The sequence below is a fragment of the Melospiza melodia genome, chromosome 2, assembly GCF_035770615.1.
Source record: "Melospiza melodia melodia isolate bMelMel2 chromosome 2, bMelMel2.pri, whole genome shotgun sequence".
Classification (NCBI taxonomy): domain Eukaryota; kingdom Metazoa; phylum Chordata; class Aves; order Passeriformes; family Passerellidae; genus Melospiza; species Melospiza melodia.
In genome coordinates, this window is record NC_086195.1 from 132,456,803 (window position 1) to 132,478,391 (window position 21,589).

The 21,589-nt window shown below is 38.2% G+C and overlaps 1 protein-coding gene across 3 annotated transcripts in view; it reads right to left on the reverse strand.

The window, feature by feature from the left end:
- Positions 1-906: 906 nt before the first annotated feature.
- CXADR (CXADR Ig-like cell adhesion molecule) overlaps positions 907-21,589 on the reverse strand; it is a 32,515-nt gene continuing 11,832 nt past the window's right edge. For 2 of the 3 annotated variants that reach the window (XM_063150029.1, XM_063150030.1), the window contains exons 2-7: positions 17,352-17,521; positions 16,474-16,678; positions 15,953-16,108; positions 14,835-14,957; positions 14,412-14,550; positions 9,575-14,061 (exon numbers count right to left, since the gene is read on the reverse strand). In XM_063150029.1, coding sequence (XP_063006099.1) covers positions 13,794-14,061; positions 14,412-14,550; positions 14,835-14,957; positions 15,953-16,108; positions 16,474-16,678; positions 17,352-17,521 — 1,061 coding nt within the window. In that variant the 3' untranslated portion in view covers positions 9,575-13,793. Of the gene's footprint in view, positions 1,498-9,574; positions 14,062-14,411; positions 14,551-14,834; positions 14,958-15,952; positions 16,109-16,473; positions 16,679-17,351; positions 17,522-21,589 lie in introns of those variants that run through there. The other variant, XM_063150031.1, reaches the window with a different exon arrangement.

A 21,589-nucleotide genomic window follows, 5' to 3' on the forward strand; every position in this document is an offset into this window, starting at 1 on the left:
AGCGTGGAGTCAAAGGAGAGAATGAGGAATGAAATATTTTGGCACAAAAACAAGTGCTTCTTAAAGGCAAAGTATCTTTCTTGTAATTACAACGTTGAAAATAGATTTGGAACAATTTTTTGTTTTTAATTGGCTACTTGAACCTATGATATTTAGAAACCCTCCACACTTCCATTTTTCTCAAGAAGTTATTCCTGTTTCTTAGACAATTTTACCCGACTGTTCATATGCAGTGACAAAACTCATTAAATGGAACTTTTTGCTTGACAGCATCTGAGTTTATTCTAGAATTCTCTGTGCTCCTCTCAAAAACAGAAGCAAATATAATTTAATAACTTTTCAACATTATAACCACCAGTTTCGCAATGGATAATGTGGTTGCCTTCAGACCACAGTGTATCATATTCCCTGAGATTAATGTTTAAATTAATAACTACGTATTTACAATAGTTAGAAAGCAGCACCAGTATTTCTTAAGAGCACAGACAGATGTAGTTAAAAGCAGGTTTGAGTCTGCATATGCTCACTGCTACTGCCTAAATTCTGTGTGTCCTTCAGTGTTCTCTGATTTATGTGGACTGTGACAGGTAATGAGCTACCAAAAATGCCCCAAATACAGGATACCAGGCTCCAAAAATTGACTCAGTAAATTCCAGTCCATTAGATCAGATTACAGTGGTCTCATCCTTACATGGCTAAGTAAATTAATACTTTCATTGTGAAATCAGTACCCAAAGTCTCCCCAGTGCAGGAGGAATAGGGACCCCATAACCAGCCTGGTTTAAAGAGCAAACTCTTTTTCCCTCTGGACTCCTGCATGGTAAATTGGGGAGCAGGAGGAATAAGGAAGTGCACAGACAGGTATTACCACACAGCCTGCATTAACAAATTATTCTGAAGCATGTGTTAACTGTAACATTCAAGTATGTTTTATTACGTGTTATAAAATATATACAATCTCAAAACACAGCCCATTTTGCACACAGTTTGTCAGCCCTCATGGCTATCACTACAGCATTCAATAGATGACACACTTCCTTATGAAATCAGCAGACCAGAAAGCTAGGAAAACCCAAAACTACTCTATTTCAGATTACAATCTTTTTAACACCCTGCTGGTTAAGGCTCTGTTTCTGCTACCTGAGTTGATTTTGTTAAATTCACAATTTTTTGCATCTCCAGGAATGGGGTGGGGGAAGCAGAGAGGAGGGATGGTGCACACTTTTCAAAACACAAAAGTAGTAAGAAAAACGTCAGGAGTGGCTTTGTAAACTTTGCATTCAAAATATGAAAAAGAAAAAAATTTGGTACTTACAAAACTGAATACAGCCTACTTAAAAATCTTGAATCTAAAGTGAGATCAAGTAAAAAAAATAACAGCACTTCATTTCATAATGTACTTCAGTTTCACCATACTGGAAAGTCATGCAAAAACTGATGCCTGTTTCTTCATGTTTATACCACTGTTATGTCACCAATCTTGTGTGCGATGTCATACTACAAAAAGAAAGAATATCATTAATCTATAGCAGCAAGAGGCCAGGTGCTGTAACATACAGTAATTAATGCATTATTCAGATCATCACCCAATTTGTGATCATTCAGATTCAGGGTTTATACCAGTGTCTGATAGCAAAAAGGTGAAGTGGTGCAGCAAATGAAAACTTCATTTATCAGTGGACTACAAATAACTCTACATTTAACTTGGAAATTTTCAGTATCTCATGGATTTCCCAGTGCATACCTACTGCATTGCACTTTTAAAGTACCTGTCAAAATCCACTAAATGCCTCTTGCTTAAATTTCATACCAGTAACTTGCATTGTCAAAGAACCACACAGTTCTGTTGTTTACTGCCATGAACACTCAGTTTTCTCAAAGTGCCTCATCCCTACCAGCACACCTGCTCATTTCACCATTTCTTTAGAAATCAGTTCTAGTTCTTTGACTGTTGTAACTGACTTTTTTGTACAAAGATAACAAATAATTCTTTGTTGCAGTTCCAATTCTCGAACAGCTCTATATTCTTTGTGTTCATATTCTAAGACTGTGGTATTGTAAGAAAAATGATAACTCACCATTTTTGCCACATCTCCATGCTACAAAATCCACTTTCTATATGCTGCCTTTACCTAAATGCTGCTGACAGTCACCAATATTAATTTTGCAAATATGATAATACACCAGAAAACAACTCTTCCTAACTAATAATCCACAAATGTGTATGGATGTATTGTGTTTACTGGAAACATCTCATTTTCTGACCAAATTTCAGCTTATTACAGGCCTTTGTATAATTACAGCCATCCTCACAGATTTTTAGGACGTGCCTCAATGACACAATAATTTCTCCATAAGAGCAGTAATTAAAACAACTGACTCAGGCTATTTCTGCAGCAGCTCACTTTCTTCCTTGCACACTGTCACACTGCAATTAGAATTACACATCAAATGGAATCTTCCAGTTGCATGTGACAGTAAAAGGAACCGAGTGCCTTCCCAAAACATTGCTTGGAAGAGTAACTCAAAGCAGCACCAAGTTCTGCTTGGCTGGAAACCATGGCCTTTGGCTTCTTTCTGTTTCAAGCTGTCACCTGGCATGAGAACCTGCTGTTCTCTGAACTTCATTCTGGCTATTGTACACATAATTATTGTTGTAGGGAATATTAAGAGACTCATTAATTGGGACTGAACACTGAGGCAAGAAATGTCCTTTCTGTATTCCTGTCTTTGCACCATGGATTGCATAATGCTTCCATTTCCAATTTCTTTCATTTATAGTTCTCAAGTTAATAATTAGCAAACATATGTCTTCTACATAAGGTTTAGCTGCTCCACACATAGTTCATCCTATCACATTCTACTGGAAGAGCTGAAGATACAATGCTCTACACTCCAAAACATGTATAAATCCAGCTTTTCTCAGGGCAGGTGTGCAAGCAGGGGTTCATGTAATGATGTCTCTCCATCAAACTCCTCTTTGCTCCATTTCATGAACAAGGCAAGAGAAAATTAGCATACCCTGCTTGTGGAGAAAATTCTGCTAAATGGCACACTGAGACAAGCTGGGACAGGGGAATAGTTCTTGATACCCCTGTTGTTTGGAAAAGCCAATGTTTTCTAAATCTGATGCTTAAATGAGCTAAAAAGGCAAACACAATCTGTTCTCCCTTGCTGCACTGCCCTGATACTTTCAGTCTTGATTTTCTTTTCCTTTCCTTCTCATCCAAGCAAATCTTTAGCAATAAAACAAAATTATTAAAATAAAGAAAAATGCAGTCTGGCAAGTGAACCTTAGCATGCAGCTAGAGGCTGTTTGTGCAGCTGTGATGAAGAATAAATAAATAATAATAATAAAAACAATGAAAACATCCACCCCCCAGTGTTGTAGCTTATAAACAAGATGTGCTAAGTCCTTTGGATCATGCAAGGAAAACTATCAGTTAATAAGAAACTACTGTCTGCCCAGGTACTTGCAATCATAACACCATTAAGTTTAAGCTGGAAAACCAGGGGCCAGTTTGAAATCCAGTGTATAAATGTAGTTTAAAGTGCCTAATGCCTAAAGCAGAGACAAGGAAAACTGGCTGGGAACAGAAAATGTGATAGAAAGTGACAGTAAAAAGAACGACCCTCTACAAAAGCGTGATCAAAAGCAACACACCACACTCAGAAAAAAAGAAAAACCTGCCTCAAACTCTGTCCTACTCCAGTAGTGAAATCCATACCACAGACAGGAATAAAAAGGCAGCATGTGATAGAAAGAGGAAGGCCAGGCTGTAGGCAAAGTGTATGAAACACCAAACACCAGTGATGCCAAGGAACTTTCCACCTCTCGGGTTGCATCTCAGCCTGTCACACACAGGGTTAGGCACCTCCAATGTCAGTAATGGTGAAGGAAGCACTCAAAACAACAAATCCATCTGTATTTCCATTATCTCACTCTGAGAATGCCTTCCAAGACACCTGCAGTGAGCAGCAGGGGAAAGGTGCTGAGGGAGTATCAAATGGAGTGATGAGAACACTTCCCCTCACATTGGCAATACTTTGGGGGATCTTTCACCCTCAGGAAGCCCCATAATGGGATCTACTCAACTATTCTGTTTTTTACAACCTAAAATACTCAAGGAGCAGCAGAAGTACTGGAAGAGTGACTGCTGTCAGGACAGAATTAAAAAACAGGAAGCAGCAGGGGACAGAGACAACCGCAGATGGTCTCATGAAGAGAACGATCTTTAAATATATCTATTTCAAAATTTCCTAAGATTATGAAAGAAATGGCAAGAAAGTACTAGATGGACATCTGGTGAAGACTGAAAAGGATAGCAGGAAGACTTGCCAAGGATAGCTTTAAAAACAAATGACAGTGTGATGGGAAACCCTAGTTCCAAAAGTCACAAGGAGTCAACAGAACGCTCCATTCTAACAGCTATTAGAGATGATGAACAAAGAGGATTTGTCAATGCCAATAGAAAATTAAAAAATAAATTAAAAAACCACCTGTCAGCTAAGTCATGACAGAGCCAGAACATCAACCCTGATTCTCCAGCTTGTTAATCAGAGTCCTCTGCCTTTGGATGCTTTTGTTACTGTTTTTATTGCTAGTGAGTGAGCTTCTGTCACCCACATCAGGCATTAAGGATGTCCTCAGCCTCCCTGCATGTTCAGCAATTTTCCCCCCATGTACAAACCATAAAGCCAGCAGCAAATGAATTAGCTCATATAGCTGGCACAGACACGAGATGTTGACAGAATTAAATTCACATGTAGAATGTAACAACCCAATTGTCACTGTCAGTTGAAATCCCAGCTTGCTCAGGTAACACCAGGGGCAGGGAAATGATGTTAATTTCTAATGGGCAACAAAAGGGACTGTTGAGCATAAAGGCTGTAACCCTCCTTCCAGCCCTTTCATCTAGGAATAAAGGATTTTAGTGGGTTGGTTGAGATTCCTGCCTGCCCACCCAGTTCAGATGTGCAAAGATCATACTTAAAATAACAAACCTAAAATGCTTCAAGTAGCAACACAACCTTGAGTTTAAAAACATAAAATTGCTGTTTTGAACTTTGATGCCTTTCAAGTATGCAAATCTAGCAAGATCACAGCTGTAGGTTATCTGCACAAGAATCACAATTTTCGTTGTGTTGCTGCTAAATGAAAACCAACAGACACACTGATGATCGAGCTGAGGATTTTTTTCCCCTAAATGAGCTGCAAATGAAGAACCATCACTGGTGACCTTAACTTCAGTCTGAAAAATATTGACATTTTAATGAGTAGCTCTAAGGTCTGCTTCATACTATTGGACAATAGTTGCACCTATTTTTTTGATAAAAAAAAGGGATGTAGAAGTATGTGCTTCAATCCTAGCAACAGTGTGTGTAGAGATGATATAAATATAGATATTTATATAGTGATATAAATATCACAACTGCTAAAACCTATCAAAAACTGCATTCATAACTCAACTGTACATTTCTAGAGCTTTTTTTTTGAACTTATTAAACAACAAAAAAAAAAAAAGGTTTGACTGATGCAGATTTCTCAATTACTTTCCTGAGTAAACAATAAGAAAATAACCATCTGGCATTTTAGAATGTTTTCTAACAGAAAGCTGAGAAACAATCTTGGAAAGTCACTGCAGAGCACCAAACAGTCACATTTAGGCACAGAGAGATGGGGACAGAGGCTGCTAAAGCATCAGCTGTGGGGGATACTCATAATTCCCAAATGCAACATTTATTACTCTGTCTCCATACAAAGCACTTACATTTAGCCATAATTTTTTGGTTTTAGAAATAGGCTGGAGACAGTATGGGAATCCACAGCATTTTTTTGAAGTTATGTGTTTTAAACACAGTGAGTTTTCCCATCTTAAAAAGGAATACAAGATCATTAAATTTGAATAGGTTACCTAAAGAGGTCACCCAAACCACAGCTCAAGTCCAAAGCAGATGATATTGTAATGCCTAAGCAACTTCATTTTGAATTACAGAGTACAAGGATGAAACCAGGGCAAGACCAAACAGTTCATTTCAAGCTCTGTCCTTTTAGGAACTTTGAATTTTTCTCATGTACCAACAAGAAAGAATGGAAGAATATGTGAAAATAAACTAATCGCAAGCTTTATTTTGTATTTTACAGATGAGAGGAACGGTTTCTGGTCTAGACAGTTACAGGATTGGAAGTGACATGGAAGGGCATTTTATTTATGTGGAGAAGAAGTGCAGTGCTAGCAGCCACAACATAAGCTTTTTGACATGTTTCACAAACCACCAGCTGTGCCCCAGAACTGGCATCTCCTTTAGCAGGCAAAACAATTCAGCAGTGTGAAGTGTTCCCACCATTGCCTTTATTCCTAGTCTAAGGTATCGGCTTCCCTCCCACCTGAGCTACTGTACTGGGAAACAGAAATCCTAAATTAATTTTATCTTCATCTCCTACAGTTAAGTAAAGCACAGCAAAAGTGTTTTGACTCCAGCAAATAGTTTCTTTGAAACACCACCCACTCAGCTGCCTGAGGAGTCATCTGTGAGTGGCTGGGACTGCCATCAGAGCCCTTAAACATTGAGAACTGCTCTGCAGCACAATTTAACTTCCTTGAAATCTGACTAATCCCAACTACTGTCTCACAGGTAAAATATTACCTAGTGACAGATAATAGGGAGATTCAGATCCCTGGAATAACTAATCACTGACCAGGACAAGTCACAAGTTGCAGAGAGATGTTGTTTCACTTGCACAGCAGTAACTGGCCACAAGAAACAAAAGCTCAAGTTGCTTTCCTACTCACACAGAACCTGACATAATTGGAAGCTGTTTAGTAATGGCACTAAATTACTTTTATAGCTCTTTACCATCTGATTCAGTATTCCTTCATTGCAAATTCTAACCCAAGTGACCACCACACCCCTGGAGATGTTTGTGCTCAGAGCACCAAAAAGCTGAGCTGTCACCATTTGCCCTGTTTGGAGGGTTCAGGAGAATCTACTTTCTTCTGCTTCCTTACACAGTACTGTTAGTAATGATATAACCAGAGTCATCACCTGCAGAAATTATGGATGGTAGGCAGAGGACAAGGCTCTGCAATTCAAGCAGTAAAGGCTGAAGGTATGCTGGCTACATAAGCAACTGAATGCAAAAATGTTTTGTCTTAAGACCCCTAAGCCAGATGTTGCTACAAACCAGAGTAGGGAAAGGTTTCAAGAAGTTTGAAAGTTCGTGCATGCTTCCAGAATTCCCATTCCACCGAAACTGATCAGACTCACTGCTTTGCTCTCCCCAGTTTGCAATTAGGAAAAGTTCTCTGGGAGGGAGAGTACAACACCCTTCAGGTACAGCACTCAGCTCCTGCCCTGCCTGCAGCTCCCCAGAGCCACAGCATCCAGCCCTGGAAGCGGGACAACTGTCAAGGCATCACGCAGCTCCCTGCGCTTCCCAGCAGGCACACTGCCTCCAGAGGTTTTCCCCCTAAGAAAAATTAGATTAACATCTGAAAGCACATCATTTTATCTTTGGTAATGTCTCTTCTAATAGTGCCACTTTTTAAAACTGTTACATAATCAAGTTGTGTAATCAACAAGCTCAACTTCCTTCCAAAGCTGTTCCCCTCCCTCCCTTCCTCTATCCATCCATCAACCCTGGCATCATGCAGGTTCCTGAATGAATTGCACTGCTTTATTTCCTAAATAATGTGGTACAATTGTCCTTCATCTGTTTCTCCAGACAGCATTGACCAAAAGAAACTTTACTAGAAATGAGGACCCAAATAGGAGCTGCTGCCATTAAATACTACCGATTTTGCACATCCAAAGCAACCTGGCCAGTGCTTTGACAGCTGAAAGCTGAAGTCTTCAAAACCACAACTTACGAGGGTGACACTGACTTTGATTTCCAATGATCTAAAAATCCAAAGATACTTAAAGACTCCCTATTTCCAGAAACTTGATTTTTAATGGAAATCAGAAGCAGAGACAACACAATCCTCCAGGCCAGTTTTCTGCCAGAGTGGTTATTTTATAAAATTAAAGGTTCATACTCTTCTCCTGGTAGCTGTGCCTGCACCATTCCATAAAAAGCCTAAAGCAAATTAGGAAGAGCAACAAAATCATCATAACTCAAGTACACACATTATTTTTATATTAAGATGCAAGTCTTCATGTTTTGAGAAATCACCTATGGTCGTACACAAGTTAAAAGTAGTTTTAGAATAAGCTGACATTTGGAAAGATAGGCAACACTCATAGCTTTGTTTCATCCTATTCTTACTTCTGCTACTTAATCAGCTATTTTCTTTACAAACTATTCCGCATTATGAATTTTACAGATAGGAAACAAGGCAAAGTTGCTGTCATTATCTGCTTTTTAAAAGAGCCTAGTAATTAATTGCTTATCAGTATTATCACAGAGCTTTGAAACCACATCAGGGAAAGAAATTAGAGACAGTAAGCTCAAAAGACACAGCCAAGACATTCAGAGAAACAAACCAACAGCCAGACCTTTTATGACACTTTATCCAAGGCACTGTCTAACACACATATAAAGGACCACAGAGGTTCTGTAGAGCTACCAGGTGCTGAGTGCCCTCAGTTCTGTCAGGACACTCAGGAAAGTTCCAGCTGTTTTGCTGGAATTCCACAGACCAGCTGGAGGTAGTACTCAGCTTCTGGTTCACGGTCACCTGTTCTCCACATAAAACACCTGAGGAGCAGCTGAGGCATGCAAGAGCCATCTGTGACAGAACTGCCACCCTAAGTTCAACACTTCCAAAGTCTTGACAAGAATGTTAAAAAGAGTGTAAGAAAGGTTTCTTAGAACTCTGTAAAGAGACAAATCTGAACTTCCATTTTTATTAGGTTTCTTTTGGTATTTAAGCATGACTCTGAACCTGAAATTTTAAAAAAGAAATCCTAGAGGTTTATCCACCAGTACTCCATTTAACTTCATATGCTTGTGCACACATATTGGGTTTTTTTATATATATAAAGAAGTCACTGGAATATCTGGCCTGGCCAGAACACATTAATATATCAAGATAGGCATGCATTATAACATAATAGCATGCATATATTATGAGCAAATGAAAGTTAATTATGCCTCCAATTATATGAGCTTAATGCATGCCATTACTGCAGATAGAGCCCATGCCAGCTTTGGAGCTCTACCCTGGAGATGATGCTGGAGAAATCACATAAATCTCATGTAAAATGACAAGGACAATAATCAGTTGGCTTGCAAGGCCAAGCAGTGCAGAATATCCCAAGTCAGCTTCATCGAAATTGAAAGAGATGCAAATTAACACATTAACAATAAAACCACCAAGCATTTTATCAACATACTTTGAGTGCTGTCAACCAGCTTGTTTGAAATTTAAAGGACAATGATTAATCAGTTTCAGGAATTTTTGGTTCTACCTAAAATAAAGAGGGATTAAATCTAATCTATGTTTCAGAATAACTATGCCTACAATTAAAAACCCCATCTAAAAGTGAATATTTTAAAATATCTACAGTTTTATTTGCCTTGGAAGGGGGCAGGGGGAAAAAGCAATAAATAAAATTATTCATGCCAGCATGGTATACACAGCCATATTTATTAGTTCACTTCCAATTACATAAAGAAAAAGCTGAAGACATATACAAGTGCTGCTTTAAAATAAAGACAGACCACTGTTTTCTCCAACAGTTTTATTTCAAAAAGTACACAAGTCTGTCATGGAATTATAGCATTTTAAAATTTTGGATTTTGTTTTTTTTACAAATTCACTCACAATACCTGTATTTTAAAATACCATTCCCCCAAAAGTGTGAATATAAAAACCTCATACTGAAATTCATATCAATGTTCAAAGTCCATGCTTTGTGCATGAGAAATGTAATGTAACATTGTAACATTTTGGATCCCAGGAGGTTGTTATTGCTCTGATTTCAGCTGAGCTATGCCTCAGTGCTAGGGGATTATCCAACAAAGGGCCCCAAAAAGCACCTATCAAGTGTATAAAACAAGGTTTAAGTGACACAAATAGCATAATATCTTTAGACTGAACAAAGACCTAGAGTGATCCAGAATATATACACTGCTCAGAACAAAACTAAAAGCTTGTCATGGAAACCAGTAATATACAATATTCAGCATTACATAAAAACTTGCAATTCAGAAGTCTTACTTGCACTATTAAACAGGAAGCATACATCTAATATGAATGAGACTACCAAGAGCTGAGAAAGACGTATGCATTGTACATTTCTTTCAAAAGTCATGTTTTACCCCTCCAACAAGGCATTTCTGTGCACCACACAGTTTTGGAAGAAGTATTTGTTCTTAGGGAAGGAAGTTTCACACAAGTATCTTTAAATACCCACTGCAGAAAGTTGATGAAAACTCTTGTAATGTATGGACAAGTGTTACGTAACCTCTACAGTATTACAAGTCTAACACTTTATTCACACCATGCTAAAATTGAGGGGTTGCTTTCTATATATAGTAGTCTTCAACAGGCAAGTTTACAGTCATGACATTTACTAGAGGTTTCTTGAGCTCACTTGGAGTATTTACACAACGGTACCACCCTCCCTCCCCTTTCCCCCCCTTTTTTTTAACAAAATGAGACTTTAAAAATGCCACCTCCTAACTGGTATATCAGCTGCCATTACTTCCTACAACTGTTCTGTCAGCAGAGCTCTCTGTCACATCAGACACCTCATATGTTTAACCAGTTCATCTCCCACACAGCTAGAAATTGTCAAAATACAGTAGCTGCTTTTGAGAATCATAATCCAATGTAAGTGAACAATCTAGTGACAAAAGAAATAATTTATAGTAGCAGTATTATGTTTTCATAGTAGTGTTGCATCCACCCAAAAAGGCATGATGATAGCAACTTGAGGCAGAGTTTACCCCAAGTCAGAGGTTCTATATTTCAGATAAGGACTGTGTCAGATCCCATTTCTTTCATTTTTCCATGCAATTACATAAATAGACAGACACTGTCAAGGCTGCTAAGCCTAACAGCCAGGCTCTGAGGGCACATCAGGCTGTCCTTCTGCCCATTTATTGTTTTGCACAAGCTGACAGAGCATCAAGCATGTGTAAACTCTGCTCCATGTGCTTTACTGAGACAGGTTTCTGAGTTTGAGTGTCCTAGGGCTTACCTGACTGTAAGTTACAGGGTCTCAGGCCAAACCAAAAACAACCAAAAAATTAATTTAAAAAAAACCCTAAAAAAACACATAGGTCCACAGACGGCTTAGAACCAAATTTAGTAGGTTTGCTGCCTGGTTCCTTAGGTTTATAGCTCTCTCTCAGTCTGTGATTCACTTTAGTCTTGCACTCAACTTGTATTTGCAGTAACTATACCCTTTTCATTAAGAAAGGCCTTAGTTTCAAGGTAAACAATCAGTGTATGATTAACATCTTGGAAGTCTCTTCTATCACAATAATTGGATGCAAAAACATGTCTCCTCATCTATAGTTCTTCAGAAGCTATGTTTGGCACATTTACTAAGCCTATTATTCACCACATAAATGAAAGTCAATCATCTCTCTCATTGGTACAACAACTGAAGAGCTTACAGGAACACAAACACTTGAATCATAATTAGCAATTGAAGGATTTAAGTGACATTTTGAAATACAGAACAATACAGAGAGAGACACTGAAGTTCACATCCAAAAATAGGCATGAAGAGGTATAAATAGTACATAAGAATCAAGAAATCAGATCACAGTGTCATGTTTTAAGAACTGTACCATCATCTAAGCACCTGTTCATACAGTATGTTTAGGCACCAGAATTTAATAAAAACTGAAGTTACAATCAGGCAAATCTTATTGACAAGGCACACATGAAAGATAAAAAATCTGATCTCTAACAGTATCAGTTTACAATCTAAAAAAGTCCCAAATGTGTAAAACTAACTCTATATTACTTAATAGCCATTCAAGTTTCTAAATTCAGTATGAAGGGTAAGTTAAAATCATGAAATTGTTTGAGTTGTAAGGAGCTTAAAGATGACCTTGTACCAACCACTGCCATGGGCAGGGAAATTTCTTTACATTAATAGTGCCAGCCAAAAATTGTGCACCTATTTACACATAGGATAAACATTTAGTAGTAAGCCAAAGAACTCATCACAGATGTATAGGCAGCTACAGATAAGCAGATACTAAACCTAGAAGTCTGGGTTAATGTTGTTTTCTCTCACTGTTGCTACATACAAATAATCCTAACATCTTTCAACAGCCTATTCAGATATTTCCTTCATCAACATCAGTGCACATACTGTAATGAATTTACAGTTTTCCAAAATACCTTGCAGTTCAACATCTCTAGCTAGGGTCAGCTAAAAGAACTCTGCCCCACCTGCTCCCCAGCACAAGACAAAGAAGGTAGAAAACAGGAAGAAAAGAAGAATTGACAGATTCAAACTGTACAGAGTTTTAAATTGAGCTTTTGCAAGTGTGTAACAACAGTCATTATAAGCTACCAGAAGTCCTTAAAAACATGTGAAAGTAAGACAAGGAATTGTTGTGTTTCTCCTGTATTGCTTTAAGTTTGCAAAATTGGGAAGAAGCATTTTCAATCTTGCAACATGAGATTTGTATCAGCAATTCTGGGTAATTGTTTTCTCTCTGTTACATGAAACGCTTGCTCTCCACAGTCTGAACATTGGTTCAGAATATTTAGGGGTTTTTAAAGAGGCAAGAAAAAACGAGCTTTGAACTCCTTGCAAATTCATACAGCCAGGCATTAGCATCTTGAATAAGGACTGACTACTGCTTAGGGGCATACAAGAAAAGTTGTTTCCACAGTGGTTAGAGCAAGAGGACAGACATCAAATACCAGTTACTTAAAACAGGCTTCATCAAATCCCCATAGAGCTTCTAGGAAATTGCTTTGGAAAAAAACCTAAGAGCACTGCCTTAACATCTAACCAAGCATTGGAAAATGCAAGGTACAACTAATTTAAAGACCTGTGTAAAGACACAGAACTCATTCTTGCTGTGACAGTAACAGTTGGTCTCTGTAGGTTTTAGAGCTTAGATACTTCTACCAACAATCTGATAGGACCTCTTGCATCAGATAACGTTAAGTATTAAGTTATCTGACAGGACCAGAACTAGTTACTGTAAAAAAATTTGTGTTTCAAAGAACTTGCAAGGTTTTCTGTCACACTTTCACTCATGGCTCTTTCAAATTCAGAACAGGTTAATTTAATTAATTGAACCAATCAAATGACTGTCTGCCCCTGACAAATAAGAGCTCCAGCACTCCAAACAAACATCACCAGGTTAAAGAACCACATAAATACTCAATTTGAACAGAATTCAAAGTCATCCTTGGTATTTCAGCCCCCTGCAACTATACCAGACAGTGGCCAAGTTAAAATATTTCTGTTATTCCACAATTAAGAATAAAGTCTCAGGAACTCTGAGAAACTTCATGGTCTACACATGAAATGCTTTTGCTACTTCTCACCTGTGTCTCACTGTTACACATTCAGAACTGTACATTAGCTGACAGTGTCAGAACCTCCTCAGCAACCTACCAGAGGTCCAAATACCTTCAGTGTCCGATATTTATTTATGAACTTCGTTTTTAGCAAATAGTTCAACTATCATAGGCAAATAAATTTAAAATTAAACATGAGAATTGGTGGCTTTTCAAACTCACTTGTATATTTTCTTCAAGGAAAATTTCATGCCAGTGTTTAAATGAGGGATGGAACACAGTATTTTTCTCTAATACTTACAATGAACACTTTAAAAAAACAGCTTTTAAATTAATAATATTTTATACTATCGACCCATCTTTGCTTTGTGCTGGAATCATCACAGGAACAGCTCCCATTCTACTTAAATTAGGTGCAGCTACCTTTGAAGGTGCAAAGGCTGGGGTTTGAGTAGGAGCACGTTCAAAGTCTTCACTTGGGACTTGGCTATATGGAGTTTTGGTATATCCTTCCATGTTGGAGGGAGACATTGAGCCCAGGGAGGAGCGATTGCTGCCGATGTAGCTGCGAGCTGTAGAGCTGCGACTCTTTGGAGGTGGAACATCTTCTCTGAAATGAGCAAAACACAAACAAAATCAGTTGCAGAACAAGGGTTCAGTCACCGTTACTTTAAAACAAATATTCAGTTTGGTTTTTTTCTATTCCAATGTAGTCAAAAATATCCTTATATCTTCCTTTAAAGTAACAAAAGCCCCCCAAACCCTCAATATTCATTGCTTCTAAAATGTTTACTGAAATTAGACAAACCACAAGAAGTTCTCCAACAAGCCATTAGTGTTATAATAAGCTTTCCAGATTAAGACAGAAATCTCAACTGTTAAGTAACTTATTTGCAGAAATACACATTTAAAAGTTAATCTTCCAATAATACTGCTCAGAAACTAGAGATTCATTGTTACCTGATATCATGATGTACTTCTTTCTCGTATTTCTTCTCTCTGTGCTTCTTACAAAAACAGAAGATGATAGAACACAGTACAGAGAGACCCAGCAGAGTTCCTATAATAGCTCCAGCAATTATACCAGCTGTATTTACGGCTAGAATAGACAAATAACAACATTGTGTGTTAAATGTCAGAGTTATGAGACCTTTCTTTAAACATTAAGCCCAGTATGTTTCACACGAGGCAGGTCAATAATACTGAATCACTGAATCAGAGGGGGAGTGCCCAATCACATGCATTTAAAACAGTAAAATTTGAAGTGGCACCCACAAGTTACATAAGAGCATTGGGGTTTTTAACCATTTAGGAGTTTAGAGAAAAAGACTGCTCAGCTTTACCACAAGAACACTGTGTGACTATTGCACAGCAAACACTTACGAGGGGTGACATTCAGCTCAACAGAACATTCATCTGTGCCAACTCTGTTGGTGGCCACACAGCTGTATGTGCCAGAATACTCTCGAGAGGCGTTCTTCAGAAGAAGCTCCCCTGTATTTTTATCTACAAACAACAGAAGGGAAAGGTTTGCCATTTTCCTCAATATAATTCCATATTTAATATCACAAAATTACTAAACCAGCATATACATGAAACCTTAACTTAAAAATGCTATATGAAAAAACCCAGATTAAAACAGTTCTATCATGCTGTAAAATGCTATTGTTTGTAAAAGTCTTACTGCATTAGAAATGTATTCCACAGTATTTGACTTGCTCTATCTGCTGAACAAGTTAGATAGGGTGTAGTATAGAACACACTCAGTGTCCCCAAAACTACATTCACAAGCCCAAAACTAACATGGCTTTTGTGTGTTTCAAGTCACTCTTGCACAACGTGCACTCATTCTTGTCCAGCACTGATACTGCCAATTTCTCTTTTTGTCACCTTTAGACAAATTTGGGATGTGGAGAAAGAAGGGTCACAGCAACAGTAGCCTAAAGTCTTGAGTGGTACAGAGGACATTAATGATCAGCAGATTCACTGTCAAAACAATGAATAAGAGACATCAAATAGGAGACCATGAGTCAAGTCCAAAACGAAGAACAGTATTAGGTTCTTCCTTTGTAGATGATTTTTAGGGATCTGTTCTTTAAGATATTACATACTCTAACAGAATGCAGAAGCTTACAAAAAATTGGAGATTGTTTGCTTGTTTTAAATCATATTGAAGCCACATCTGAATTCTCTATATCCACTTAAGCACAAAAGCAAAACCATCGGCAAGCAGGAGAACTAACAACATCTGGGCACAGGTGAGCATGATACTGCAGCTCTTTATGATAAGAATCTCAACTTGAAGCTTGAAACATTTCCAAACATGAATTAAAAACCAGAATCAACTCCAGCTTGTTTCAAATTCAGTTTTGTTAGAGGGCAGAAGTGACATTTAATCTTGACAACTCTATAGTAATGCTAATCCAGAGATGCTTACAAGCCAAAAATAATATTGCAATCTTTTTAATTATTTCAGAGTAATAAATGAAGTTTGACAGTACTCAGCACAGAAGTGGCAGGAAGATTCTGTGTGCCAGACACTCTCCTCCAGTCGTAAGACAGAAGTGGGGATCCTTCTTGTGACACACATTTCAAGGTAACATCTTTTCCAATCTCCTGTGATCCTTCAATGGAACACTTAGTCCGTGCTGGCTTTACTAATAAATAAAACATCACTGAATTAATAACAGTCACAATTAAAATATTTCCTAGTTGTGTTCTGGCAGCCAGTTCATTCTGTGAAAGATAAAGTTTGTGCCACAAACCATTTCTATGCACAGAAAGATTTTTCTACAAAATATGAGTCAGGTGCAGAACTTCTAGAAATGCTTATAATTCTAAATATCATTCCCTTCATTTCCCAGAACAGAATTATGCCCATCCCTCCCTCAGTAATGAGCATAATCATCACAGATTCAGTACAACACTGCCCAACAGAAGCTTTCATTTCAGACATTGAAAATAGGGTGGAATAAGCACATAAAAATAATCACTGAAAATTTAAGAAAATAAATTATCTTACCAAGTACAGTCAACTGTATTTTCTTGCTTTGAACTCCAGGAGCCTTCTTCACTTTGCACTGATATGTGCCAGTGTCTGATGCTTTTAAATTCAGGATATCCAGTGAACCATCACCAGATCTGGGATCAAGGTTAGTAAACTGCATTCGCCCAGTCAAACCAGCATAATAATGATTATAAACCCTGTCTACAGCATACATAATTATCTATAAAAAAAAAAGAAATATGATTCAGAAATCTACTTAGTGCATAAACATTTAAAATAATTTCATCTCTTTGAATTTTCAAGTTTCTTTCTATAGTTTTAACCCCAGAAATAAAACAGTGAGTCAAATATCTCCACCTTCAAAATAGCACCACATACAGCATTATAGTGAATACTCCAGCTAAACACCAAGTACCAATATGTCAGCATTGACTTCTGACTGGAAGAAAACTGTTTAGAATTGCTCCAATTTAACTCTGCAAAACCTGCCTACTAATATGAATCATCTTATTTATAAGGCTTTCAAAGACAGGTAAGTATCAATAATCAAAAGAGCTAAATATATTTAAAATTAAGTCCTTGTGAATCTATTTTCAATAAGGAAGATAAAGCAGATACAAAAGCAAAGTTTTCTTTTTGGAACTGAAGTGTATTTAATTTGAAAGTTCTTCATTAGAAGGCAAGTTTATAGTGAAAAATGTCTTAACATTTCATCCTTAATCCAGTATTTCAAAACTTCCACTCGATTTCATGTGACTGGTGCTTCAAAGCAATTTAAGATCACAAGCATCCCAACCTGAAAAGGTGGAACTTTAAAGAGTCAGTAAAAACCTCATACATTGACCTACTAAAACAACTGAATTAACACTGTAGAAAGAGAAGTCTCTACTTACTATTTGTTCCTTCTTTTGATTATCTGCTGGTATCAATACCCACTCAATATCTAGTGGTCCTTCATCTTCTGCCGAGAGTTCAAACGTACATGGCAACGTAACTTTCTCTCCTTGTGCCTTTTCAAACATTGACTGGTCAACTGAAGTTATTGTTAGGCCTCTTGTCAGACCTATAAAAATAAAATTTTATGTTCTGAAAACAAGTCACATGCAGTTGTTCACTGTAAGTGCTCTATGACATACGTCTCCAGTATAGAATTCATGCCATCAGTCAGAGTTGTCACTGCTGAAGAAAGCCTGTGCAGACCCTGTCACCCAACACAGTGCAAAACCCTGTGCTGCTCATTGGAATTACACCCAACAGGCAGCCACATCTTTCAAGCCATAGTTGTTGTTTGGAGTGGTTTTTTTGCACAATTCATGTCCCACACAATCCTAAGCTAAACATTTTCAGCAGCAGGTTTTCAAGTCATTATATAATCACCTTACCATTACTCCCTCACTGTAAAATAAAAGTATGGAACAGGAATGAAGTCTGCCAGGATAGACAGAATTCTTGAGAAATCCTGGGTTGGAAGTAACTTACTTTGCCTTTAGTTACAAGGGCTCCTCCATCTACAGGGAGATAGAAGGCAAATTAATCTTTTTGAAAAATCTCAATGAGTTTTTTGCATTTGTTTGTCTGTTCTGCTTGTCTTTCTCCTCTAAAAAGGCTGCATAATCCTTATCTGCATGCCTCTAGGCAAACATGCTTCCAAACAACAAATTTTCCTCAATTCAACCCTGAAAAAGAATTCATATAGTGACACAAAGAGCTACTCAAAAGGCCTACAGCAAGATTCCCCATTTCACCACAAACACAGGCTCCCCTTATATCAAGTGTACAGGCTTGCACATCACAGCCAGGATGTGGAAAGCAGACCCTTTGCTCATGATGGAAACAGGTTTGGCACTCTTACATCCACTGTTTTGTCCACCTTGCTGGAAACCAAGCTCAGATTTTTGGTCAGTTTATGGGTGCAGTTTGCTGGACACACACACAGATGTGACCACAGCCAGGAGAGCTGCAATGCCACCAGGAGAGTGGACAGCAGGAGGAAGATCGATGGCTTTGGTGTCTTTACAGAGGTAAAGTAACAGCCTCAGATGAAAAGTCTTTAAAATCATTTCACACAGTGCTTTTATGTTCTAACTTGCTCTTCTCCATACAGCAGAGGAGCTCCAGTGAAGTAGAGGAGCTTCCTTCACTAGATCATTGAATATGGTGAGTTGGAAGGGACCCAACAGATAATTCTTCTGCTTTTTAAAAATTTTGCTCTCTACCAAGTCTTTACATTCTCCTCCTGATGACAAAACAATGGGATCGTTAACAGCTATTTTTTAAAATCCTTCAGAAAGAGAATTCACTTGACATACTAAATTCTAGACTACAGCCTGCAAGAAAAGTCTTTCACTGTTTGATTATTAACAAACTAGGTAGGATTATTATGTTTCCTACCATTGATTATATTACTTTTCATGACATTACCCTCTGTCTGGTGGAAGAAAAAAAAAACACCAACCAAAAAAATCCACATCATCTTGAGGTAGCAAAGAGATTTACATGCAATGTCTCTTACCAACAATGTACACCTTTTCAAGGATAACGCTAATAGATTTGTACTACCTCTTTTTTGACCACAGTAAAAAGATCTGAACAATTAATTCTCTGCTACTAAGCTGAATTAATATTGTTCCCTAAATAACAGTGATCTCCATGAATACTGGTTGACTTGTCACAATCCTATCCCCTCCTAAAGGATCTTCTCAGATTTTCAAACTAGCCATTCTAAACCTCTGAATAAGCAAAGACAACACAAGTACTACCTCTGCTTATGGGTAGCACATTCATGTTTCCATAACACCCAGTAGCATTTACATTACTAATGTAAATTCCTGAACTATTTTTCCACACTCTTCTGTTTCCCTTTCCCCCATGGCCTCATTAGGGAACTGCAATACAATACTCTCAAGTTCATCTCCAAATTGCATCTTCAACATTACTATGTTAAAGAAAAGGGATGTGAACTCAAGTGCAGTTTAAGTGACTGATAATGAAATACATTATGATGTTACTTGCTTCCTTAAAAGCCTCAAATCTGTAACTGTAATTAAAAGCTTCCATTCTGAAGTAAATCATTGAAGCAGAGCTGCTGCTCTGTGGCAGCATCTCCAGTCACAGTCACTTTGCCATCTGAAGTTCCACAACAAAGGATCACAGCACACACATTTGCTTTGCCCTCCCCACAAGGGAGCCTGCTGAGAATTTCACAAATGGGACAATAATTCATGCAAGAGTAACACTCTCCCTTTTCACAGCAGATAGTGGGGAATACAATTCATACTCTGAAGACAGCATGACACATCCCTACTACTAAAAAGTATCAACCCCTCTGATTTCCAGTTGATACCTGCTGAAACACAACATGGCCAAGAAAAAAAAAAAGCAGACAGATGAGTATCCATGTGCTGATTTTTTGACTACTTTTCTAAACAAATGAGACTTCTATGATCAATGTTTTATTTCTCTCCCTCTTCAGATGTTACTTGTTCATCTCTTTGACAATTTCAAAACAAATATAAAAGAAGAAATAACAGTCCAGTACAAGCAGAAGTCCCCCAAGTACTCATTTGTACTGACATAGCTAATAAGCATTAAATTCTTTAACTATCTCTTGCCTCTCCATTGCCATTATGTGAGTGTAATTTCAAAGTGGACATTACACAGTTTCATGGCAAAACACTGAGAAAGTGGCAACTGGGAAGAAAAATTATGCTAGAAGTTGGAAGCACTCCATTTCAGAGACACTCTCCTAGGAAACTAAACTCCAGCAGTCCCACCTATCACTGCCTGGCAGCTTTAAAGTGCTTTAAAAGCCAGAAATAGCAAATGTTTCAGTTTCTACTACAGCACTCATTTCTCTGATCCAAACACACAAATCAACATAGTAATCACAGGCCAAATAAAAGCAGAACCTAACAGTCTGAAGAGGGTTGCCCAAAATAGAAGATTGTCATAAAAACATTTTTAAAGTTCAATTTTCTTGTACTTTTGAAGACCAAGTAGTATTTCCATGCACACTGACTGCATGCAAACATGCTAATGAAAGCTAAAGCACACAATCCTCAGCAGTACACCCAACAATCATTCCTGCACGTGAAGCTCCCAGCACACAGTAGCTGCTGTGTGAGGTACTCAAACATCAGTCTGAGCCTTCTAATTATCAGAGCTTTTCCAGAAATCTCAATTCCTTTCCTACTGCACATCTCCCAACACCTCTTTTTCCTTACACCAGTATTCCATGGTCTTTTCCTTACAGTAAGGCTGCAAACACAAACCTTTTTTCCACTTTTTTTTTTTTTTGGGTCAACATCAGCATGCAGAAGCAGCAAGCACCTCAATTAAGGTACATGTCAGAGCTAGCTGGGCTTGGACTGAGCATTAGCAACACAAGGGAGGGGCAGGTAATACTAGTTGGGAGATTCCCTTCTGCAGGGAAGACACACATCTGCTGCCAGATATGCTGGAAAAGGAGGCTTGGCCAATTTGACATGTCAAGGGTCCTATGATCTTTATTATCATACCAATAGTGCCTTTTTCTTTTCTTTTTTGTTCCTTTCCCACTCAATTATTACCTGCTATTAACAGAGACCTGGATGGAGCAAATCAAGTGTGGTTAAAAAACTGGACATGAGATCTCAGGTCCTCCTTGCTCTTTTCCTGTGGGGGGAAAGGCTGGTAGAGACACATCCTTCAAGTGAACAACTCACCACAGGAATGGCACTGCAAGGAGCACTTGAACTTTTATGGCCACAAGTGTCTCTGAGAAACAAGGGCTGATAAGTTAGAGATAGGATCCAGCCAAGGAAGTGGGATATGAACAAACTCATCAGAGCTGGTGAGGAGCCCTGTAAATGAGATCTCAGGGAATGGGAATTGAACTTGGCAATAGGGACGGAATAGAGACTGAGCCATGGGAAGTGCCTGGGTCAGCCTGGTGGAAGGAAGAGATACCAGGAAGAGATACCCTGGTGAGGTTAAATGATGTTAAAAGAGAAGCCACCCACAGCACCTGTACACAGAGTTGACAGCAGAGTGAGGCGTGGGGGACAGCTTGCATGACTGGAGCTTTGTCATCAGTGGACACAAGCTTTTAAACAAAGCCAGGAAGGGAAGCACAGCAGGTGACCTGCCCTCT